Source organism: Plectropomus leopardus, chromosome 4 (genome assembly GCF_008729295.1).
Source record: "Plectropomus leopardus isolate mb chromosome 4, YSFRI_Pleo_2.0, whole genome shotgun sequence".
Taxonomy (NCBI): domain Eukaryota; kingdom Metazoa; phylum Chordata; class Actinopteri; order Perciformes; family Serranidae; genus Plectropomus; species Plectropomus leopardus.
This window is the reverse complement of record NC_056466.1, coordinates 29342003-29351888: the sequence shown is the minus strand read 5'-3', so window position 1 is coordinate 29351888 and position 9886 is coordinate 29342003. Positions and strand designations below refer to the sequence as shown.

At 41.7% G+C, this 9886-nt stretch overlaps 1 protein-coding gene across 2 annotated transcripts; it reads left to right on the top strand.

Moving 5' to 3' along the window:
* Positions 1–646: 646 nt before the first annotated feature.
* lyl1 (LYL1 basic helix-loop-helix family member) lies at positions 647–9723 on the top strand. Of its 2 annotated transcripts, none has more exons than XM_042485395.1 (4): positions 647–1124; positions 2196–3657; positions 5790–5887; positions 7078–9723. In XM_042485395.1, exons 2-4 carry the CDS (start codon positions 2927–2929, stop codon positions 7608–7610), a joined length of 1362 nt encoding a protein of 453 aa, XP_042341329.1. In that variant the 5' UTR covers positions 647–1124; positions 2196–2926; the 3' UTR covers positions 7611–9723. The 2 variants fall into 2 exon arrangements, with proteins under 2 accessions (XP_042341329.1, XP_042341328.1); XM_042485394.1 differs by having other exon boundaries at positions 7039–9723.
* Positions 9724–9886: the final 163 nt, after the last annotated feature.

The window sequence follows — 9886 nt, the reverse complement described above, 5'->3', positions numbered from 1 at the left end:
TTATGGTTCATCTCTGCTCACCTCCTTTATTACATCAATTTGCCTCCACTCCAGAATAAAAGTGTGCTTTTATAATGCTGCTACAAATTAATATTATAAGGGGATATTGCCTATAATCAAGATGTTCAATTACCATTAATAGCTGTCACTTGAAGATAGATAATAGGTGATTCCCTGAGTGCTTCTTTCGGCATTGTCTGTGTATGAAGAAGCATGTGTGTATTGTCCATCCATTATATTTTAATATAAGTGCAGTTGCGGATATTTTCTTGGAAACAGTCCAGCTCCCTTCAAAGTCTCAGACTGACCAGTCTACTGTGATGTGTGTGTGCATACATGCATGCAGGCGTGAGACTGCTTGTGTGTGTGAGTGTTATGAAAAGTGTGTGTGTTGGTATTGGTGTTGGTGGAGCGGGGGGAGGAGGGGTGGTGGAGGTTGCTTATCTGCAGGCCACAGGCAGCTTTTGAGGCTCTTATCAGCAGCCACCACATTGTACTAGCACATCCTCTTGTCCAGCAGGGAGCGGAAAACTCTCATGCAACATGGTTCCCTCTCTCTCCCTCTCTCTCCCCCTCTTCTCACTCTCTCTCCCTCTCCTCCTCACACTTGCCAGTACCAGAGCTCTCAGACTGGCAGCCAGCTCCAGCATTGTGTCTTCTTGGCGAGGAGAGTGAGTGAAGAATAGACGGGACAGTGAAAGAGAGAGTGGTGAGAATGACATATGGACAGAGGGGGTGGCTGAGAACATGTCCACATTTTGTGTGTGTCTTCGTTCAAATGAACTTTGACAACAATTTGGACGGTCTTATTCTGACGTCACCTCTTTTTGAACAATTGGGACTGTGTTTCAATTTCTGATTACTGATTTTTGAAGGGATTTATGAGTATGAGGAGTGTTTTGAGTATTGTCAGACAGCTCTGACACCAGAGATTGACAGACAGACACTGACAGGCTGCAGTGGAGTGTGAACGACCTGAAGGAGGAGGAGAAGGAGGCGGAGGTGGTGGAGGAGGAGGGCGCTCAACACTGAGGAGATACAACATGTGCGCTCACAGATCATTTGAACTCTGACGGATTCTACATGAGTGACAGACGAGCCTCACTGGATGTCATCATGTATCTGTGAGTACTTATTTCATAGATGTTATTGTTATTTTAGAGTAGTATGCAGAATCTAACAATTATTTTAAACAAAAGAAAAGCATCTGATTGGAATTGATGTGGCATACCTTATATACAAAATGTGCTTTTGATGAGATAGCTTTGCTCCTTTGAGAGCCAAATTACATATTATTATTATTAATGGTTACTGCAAATACACCATATATTGTGCATTTGACTTTAAATAAATTGATTGAATGGAAAGAAAATACATATATTTAACAAATGCAACATCTAGTGCAATTAAATAAGTATTTTATTAAAGGGTAATTTAATGACATATTGGCATTATATAGCAAGGTTCATCACATTGATCATATATATTATATTTTATGGGCATAAACAGGCTTGACTAAAAATCAAATGCTGTGTAAGATATTCTTCATCAAAACATGCTACAAGAAAATATATGGAAGTATAATTGCTTTGTTTTTGTTTGCTTTGGTAACCAAAAAAAAAAAACAACAACAAATAACAATAATAATAATAATATGTAGCTAATGATGTTTTTCAGCAAAAATAACCCTTTAAATATTCTTTAATAGATTAATAGAATAGATATAATGAAAAAAAAACTGCTGCAAAATTAATTTTAAATTACTACTTGCAAATGTTGTCCGTACCATTGTGAAAGAGGGAACTGTCCAAAATAAAGTCATGACCACTAGACAAGACAAAACAGGAACAATTGCGATTGCAAAACCTGAGAAATCATAAGAGTGTTACACACTCTTGCAGAGTAACCCAGTAAAAACAAACGTGGAGTACAACCGTGAAATAACTTGATATTTTCACATCCCATCAGGGGAACAATGTAAGATGAATCTGTAAATTTCCATGATTCTAATTCAGATTTCAAAACTATAAGCCAGCCTCCGATGAAAACAAACCACCAACTCATTGCATTATAGTGTAAGCTATTGTGGTGCTTATCTGCAACATTTGACCTTTGAGCACATTTTCATGTCTTGCTGCTTTCACTAAATATACGCCAAATATATATCCTGAGTGCGCTTTTCTTTTGTTCAACAGACTCTTTGATATCAATCCAATCTTCGGGGGTCTGGGACGTTTTGAATGCCGAAAAGGATTTTGACTCACATCCTCAAAATACACACAGACAGACAGCTAGACGGACAGACTCATTAAGAGCAGCCACTGGAGACTCATTTCAAACCGAGAATCTGCTGCTCAGGATGTACTGTTAGAAAACCCCACTCAGACCGCAATAACCACCCCGGCTCCACACCGCGCCCAGAGACAACACCAAAGAAGTAGCCCTCCATTAAAGACTGCAACATTTGTTTGACCGACACTCTGTGTAATGTTGGAGTGAGGGAATGAACACAGGCTCACATTTACTCACACTGTAGATACAGTCAGCAGAGGCGGGAATGATGGAGGAGATCAGAGGGCAGCTGCAGCTCCATCCAAGCCACATATAGTCTGGAGTGACGGATAGATGATACACGCACTGACCCTGGGGATGATAGGAGATGGCTTTCACTTTGAACAGAGGAAAATCTTCATTTCTAGTGAGGTAGAGCAGCAAAACATAGCATAATCTGCAGGAAAGTGGAACAAAGGACGAGGAGATAAAGGGTTACAAGGAAAAACACTTGAGAGTTTTAAAAGGCTCTTTAGGACACACTGCAGCTGGTGCACATGAACATGTAAGTTACTCGCGCACACATATAAAGACACACTGACACACACTCACAGCACACACACTGGGCAGCTCTGAGGAACCTGAGTTCGGCACTATGATGGAGAAGCTGAACCGCACCGGCCAACCTGCCTCACCCTCTGACCTACCTCGCCCCTCTTCCTCCTCTTCCTCTGCCTCTTCCCCCTCCTCTGCCTCCATGGAGACGCACAGTCCCCTCCAGAGCAAGACTACAGTAACCTCAGATGCTATCAGCACCCCACGTCCTGCTAACAAGACAGGGCACAAGGGACACACGGATGTCCCCTCCGCTGGCTCAATTCAGTCCCCCATTGCCAAGACGACAGTATCAACCAGTCACAACGCAGACGAAGCGGCTGCACCTGAGCCCATCGTCATGGAGACAGAGGAGAAGGAGGAGGAGGAGAAGAGGGAAAGACCGAAGAGCACCGCAGCCCATGCTGCTTCTGCCAATGGGTCCCCAACTCTTTCCTCTCCGCCCCCGCTCCTCCCAGCACCGGCCAAGACCTCCCCGTGCCCTTTACCACCTCCAACCTCCACTGTGTCTTCATCACCCTCTCCTCTTCCTCCACACATTCCTGTCATCAGTCTCGGGCACAGCAAACCCCCTCTCCCGCTCCCCAATACCCCTTTGACTGCCCTACACCCAATCCCCAACCTCCTTCATGGGCCCCATGGGGACCTTCGCCGCAGTCAGCTGGCCGGTTTACCTGTGACCAGTCCTGGAGCTTCTGGGGGCCCTTCAGCTCCATCCCAAGGACCCCTGTTGCCTCAGCAGTATTTGTCTGCACACCCTTTCTTCACCAGGTGAGAGACGGATTCATCCACAAGCAACCGTTTCACTTTAATACCTCATCAGACCCTTATCAGTCAACCTGGTGTCACCCCCAACTCGTCAAATACCAGTGCTCGGTCAGTGGCCTGCTAGTGTCAGACACTGCTGCAAAGAGGCATCCTTTAGCAGCAGTATGAGTCGGCCCAGGTGGCAGCATTAGTTAATGCTCCAGGCAACTACCATAGCATAACGAGTGATAAAGTCTGCATTGATCGTGAGGGGAGGTGAATGGGTCAAATGAACTCCGGACCTTCACCGGGGAGCCATCTGTTTGTGTCCAGTGTGAAACTAAAAGTAGATTGAGTTGTTTTAATAATGACGCAGGGTGCTAGTGTGTATAGTATCCTCATCTAGTGCCATATGTCATGTCACATGATAATATGTTAGTAACAAGTTAGTCTATTTTAAGCCAAACCATGATGGTTTTTTTTTTCTAAGTCTAACCATGTGCTTTTGTTGCCGAAACCTGAGGAAGTAAACCAAAAGATAAATTATTTAACCTACATTCTAACTTTATTTTAAAAAGGGATGAGCACAAACTGTACGTTTACTTAAAAATGAAAGATTATTAAAAGACACATAATGGGTGCATATAATGGGTGTAAATTTGCAGCTGCCCCCAAACGTCCATAACTGACTCAGAAGAGGTAACTAGTGCGTCATATTTGACATGACGGCCACTGACCAAGCATCGGTATATGATGAGTTGGAAGTGAGAATGTGTTGCATCAGTAAATGCTGAGCAGAGTAATTTTTTCCTTCTCAGATTGTTTCATTTGCATCATTTTTGGCACCTTAAAAGATTGAAAAAAAAAAGTAAACAAATTGGAGAAAGTGACTGTTTGTTTTAATTTTATGTCTTTCTTATCTGTAAATCATCTTGTGAAGCCCTTTAAGGGGTCCCGACCCCTAGGTTGGAAACCGCACTGGCAAACAGCACTGTGCTATACAATATTCAAATGTTTTGAGCAGACTGTGTAGTAAATAATCTGGTTGGTGGAATATTTAAATATTGTGGATTTGGTCATCTAAGAAAATACTGCATATTCAAAAATAGTAAATATGACTTCAGCCCTCTGTGACAGATACAGTATATTAAATAGTAAAAGACAAATGCATGCCATATGCTCGATCACCTCCTTTTCACCAGGCATGCAAACAGATATGAAGCTCTTAACCAGAAATTTACGTTAATAGTGATGGTGATGGTGCCTCGTTGGTAACCATTTTCTGTTTCATATAAAACCTCAACTGCTGGGATTTCAAGACTTCCCACAGTGATTAATTGTGGCTACGCTGCACGGTTATGAGAAATTGACAGCAGGATGTGTGCTGCTATGAAGGAACTTCACATTTCTCACGCTAAGTTTACTCATCAAGACTTTTGGTTGCTCAACACGAGTTGCATAATGTTTTTGTGTGCATTTAGTACCAAAAACCTGAAGTGATCACTTTTTAAACTATACCACTACTTTTAATTGCGGCTAAATTTAGTCGTTGAACTGACAAAAGACTACAAAACAGAGCTCTTAAAGCACTTTTTGGGCTCATGGAGTTGGCAACTCTTAGCTTACACTCATGAAGAAAGGCATTCATTTGCAGACATTATCAAAGCCCTCCTACTGTTCATCTATTCTCTACTCCAAAAAGGATTTTCCTCACAGTTTCTTTCTGTAACAAAGAAGCATCAGCTGTGTAAAAAGTAGGACTTTTTTCTACATCTAAGGTTCCACCATCTGTCATAGAGGTCTGGGAATAAGATTCCCTCCTCACTTCTCTCTGGTCTGTTTGTAGCAGGAAGCATTGATCTATTTCATCCCCCTGAAGTAGAATCAGCTAGTAACCAGACTTAATGAGACTGGGCTGAAACTCTGCATGCACACTCAATCAACACCACCAACATAATCACACCACAGTTAATGGCTTCCACCATCTTCTTGATTCCTCCATCTGCTCTCTAAGGCTTCTTCCAATGTAGAAAGGGAGATGCTGAACGACTTAACACTGTGTACTGTTTTCTTTTACACATTTACCTGTGTTTGATTCTAAATGCAGTTACAAAAATGTCACATTTTCTCACATTTTTCTGTGTGTTTATCTCCAGTTCTTACCTGGGTCCCTCAGGAGGAAACTATGGTGTCATCAACAACAGCCGCATCAAGAGAAGACCTTCGTCTCACTTTGAGGTGGAGATCAATGACTGTGAGTTTCTGTGTGAACAGATGAAAAATCAGAGATGGATATTGATAGAGCCATTGTTACAGCATGTTTTTTAATGTTGCATTGATGGAGAAGGTTAACTTCAATAGATAAAGTCACCGACATTCTGTGTTTTCCTTATTGTCAACAAGTCTTGTGAAAAAACCAAAGGCATGCAATGTGTCCATCTCTCAATACTTTCCTACTTCCATAACCTTAGCCCGAAGCCAAGTTATCTTTACTGAAGGCATACATTTTTTGTTGTAGATACATATCAAAAAAAAATTAAAGGCTAAATAATAATTAAATTTTAAATAATTACCTAAAAAGTCTAGGCACTGTAGCTTTTGTTTAATATCACTCAAAAAAGGGTAGAAAAAAAACAAAAAACGCATTTGTTCAGGGACTTTTTTCAGCGGTGGATCAATACACATTTGGTGCTCTTGCAAATTCTTACTTCATCAAGTCAATATGCTTGACTGATATCAAACAGAATAGTCAACTCATTTTACTCCTTCTCCATTTTAACCAATCACTGGAAACCTAGGTATTTGCCTGAATTAAAAATGAGTTTAAAGCGGAGTAAAACAAACTACATTATTGGGAGATATTGAGAGGAAATGTCTATGCAGAATAGCTGCTATTGGAACATCTATTTGACCTACAGCTCTCTCCACTGTTGTTATTACTCCTCATTGGTTATGGCACATCGTTTGACAACAGTCTGACAACAGCATTAGTCCAACACACAGCACTGATTCTAATCGACTCCCACTGCAGTGCTCATAGGTTGTTTTCTATTTTAACCGGGAAACCTCTGTGTCATATCACGATGCCAGATGAATCTGTCAACTCAAACTTAGCGAAGTGGGTGGATTCAAAGATCTGGACCCTCGCAAGGTATTCATGAGATTGACTCAAATAAACTACAGTGTCCATGTGAATGAAGTTGTCCCAGTGCAACAACGTAGCTCATTGACATGTTTTGAATAGTTTTGGACAACAACTGCGTTCTATGGCACACAGGAATAAGATTTAACAGGCTTTAGCTACACAGTGTTAGTAGGATCATTTCATTGTTGATTTTGGTCCTTTTTATGGGATTTGTTGACAATAATAGGGGTGTATATTAACTTTCTCTTATGTCCTTTAAGGCCCTGCACACTCAGACAGTGATTATGTGTGTCTAACAGGCCCTCCTCAGAAACTTGCTCGCCGTGTCTTCACCAACAGCCGTGAGCGCTGGCGGCAGCAGAACGTGAACGGGGCGTTCTCTGAGCTGAGAAAACTTATCCCCACACACCCGCCCGACAAGAAGCTCAGCAAAAACGAAATCCTCCGTCTGGCTGTGAAGTACATAAACTTCCTGGTCACTCTGCTCAATGACCAGGCTCAGGACAAGAACAGGGACTCGGCTGAGGATGAGGACGAGAGCACCGCAGCTGGACTGGATGGTAATAAACGGAACCCTATTTTTCAGTGTAACACCCCTCCTCTGTCCCACGCCGCCCCAACATCCTCAGCCCGTCCCGCAACGCTCAACAGAGACAGAGACTCAACTGACTCAGTCATCGCTTTGGCTAACTCTCCAGCAACATCCAGTTGCTATGGTGACACGGACAGTGAGGAAAGCTTTGGGGTAAAGACTTCTTTAGTGACCCATGGCATTCTGGGAAAGGTCAAGGGTCAGATAAGGATGGTGGCGGCCACAAATGATGAGCGGTGACACCAAAAGACAGCAAACAAAGAGGAGTGCAGGCAGCCACTGGGAGTTTAAATGTCACACTGACAGACAGGACATACAATCACCTGCAGATACGGAGCCAGCATGATTCTCTCTTCAATTGTGTGAAATAAGTAATAGATGGATTTTTGGAGAAATGTTTGTAGTTTTAACTGTCTCTATGTCTTTTCAAGTGATGTGCAAACACTGGGTGTGAGGCTCTGTGTTTTAGGAAGATAGTGAAATGTGCTGTGGGGCAGGTTGAGGCATGAAACATCACAGAGCAGTCAAACAGTCTCAAACATGTTTTATCTGCTATAAAGGTCACAGTGTTGTTTAACAGTACACAACAATGTCAAACAATGTGGATCCATATCATGGTTGTGGAAATCTAATGAGATTGTGTGTTTTCATTTGTATGTGTTAATGATGAATATCTAGTAATCTTTTCCAACCTGATGACACCGAAATATGTGAAATGACCACCTCTTAACACAGCATTAAGGGGTTTTTGATATGCAACTCGTTAAAATGATTGGAATGGTCGCAGTTTTAAAGATATGGTTAACTTGTAAAATGGTCAAAAATTGGTTATGTTTAGGCACCAAAAACACTTGGTTAGGTTCAGGGAAAAACAAGCAAATTGGCATCAGCTCCAACCTCATATTCTTGCATCTACATGTTGCCATTTTTGCCACTTGGTATAAACAGTTTATCAGCTGTCCTTTGGCTCGGGATGACCATTTTTTTCACAAAATCATGGGCAAGTTTATGAATCCATTTGGAGTTATGCGCCTTTTTGCGATAGGCTGCCTCATTGCACCTCCCCCGTGCCCCCACGTGCACGATCACAAACGCAGACATGCAGACCTCTATGCCAAATTTGAGACTCACTAGGGAAAAAAACTTGTGGCTGCCAAAGGGAGGAGAATTTTTTTGGATCGACCAACCAACTGCCCAATAGACTGAGTTGCTAGTCGCAGATAAAAAACAAAACAAAACAAACACACAAAAAAGTTGGCTAGGTTTACAAAAGTTTGTGGTTGCACATAAAATACATATGTTTGTAACATTTGGGACAAAGTACGTAATACATAGTTAAATAAGTCAGTGCTAACTTTTGGTTTCATACTGGGCACAAACAGCAGTCTCCTGGGTGAAAGTCTTGCATTAGAACTGTATTTGTTTGACCTGCCTACAACATAAACCATATGTAGAAAATCCCGCTCTTTATAGTACCTATGGGGTTGTAACATTAACCATTTGCCCTTGCGTATTGTTGTAACAAGAAATTTGTGTGTCCACCATAACAAAACTGACTTTTCATTGGCATTTTTTCTGTGGTGCCAGCACATAATCTTAACACATAAGGAACCACAATGGCAGCACATGTGCCACCACCACAGTGATGTTGTAGTCATTTAATATATTTCTGTTAGACCAGGCTGAAATTTTCTCAGACAAGAAAGTCAAGATCTTGAAATCCCCCCTCCTTTAGAAATGTCTCTCACTAGATGATTAAAAAGCCGATTTTTTGGTTCCAGCATTAATGCAGCCTCAGAATGTACATGTAAATTATCAGCACTGCCCCAGTATAATTATTGTGTTTTACGGTGGAGTCTGTGATTCAAATCCTTTTTCTTTTAATTTTGGCAAATATCCCTTCATGGTTGGGTAACTGCCCATACTGTGTGTGTGCTGAAAAATGTCCAGTGTTAATACACAGCCCTACTTTTGTAAATGGGAAAAAAACAAGGTGGCTCAAACTGAGCCACACAACATAATCGAGCTTGTGCACAAGACACGGGAAAGGCTGTGGATGTTTTTTTAGTTTTTTTTTTAAAAAGCAGCTGGATTGCAAAGGAAGGTAGTATGATATTGAGTTCAAATATCAACAATGTTTCTCCAGAATTGCAGCCTCCACTTTTCAGAGTGCCACATACTCTACTGTGCTTGCAGAGAAGTGCATGTAATGCATTCACAGATTAAAGCTGCAGTTTTTAATGTTACTGCTGTTCATATTGTCAGAGAAGCGGGGCCGATTTGGTCCCACCCTGACATTGTGACACACTCGTACCAGACAGAAATAAAGTGTGTTTTAGTTTGCTGTTCCTTATTTGACATCCTCTTATTGCGCTCCAAAGGCCGCTCTCTGTCAGCACGATTTCTCAACACTTCCAAACGTTTTGCCGTGTTTGTCAAGCATTTAGGGAACATTTCTGTATCCTTAAAGGGTTCAGTGAGCAGATATCTCAGTGTAAGATTATCACAATAACCAT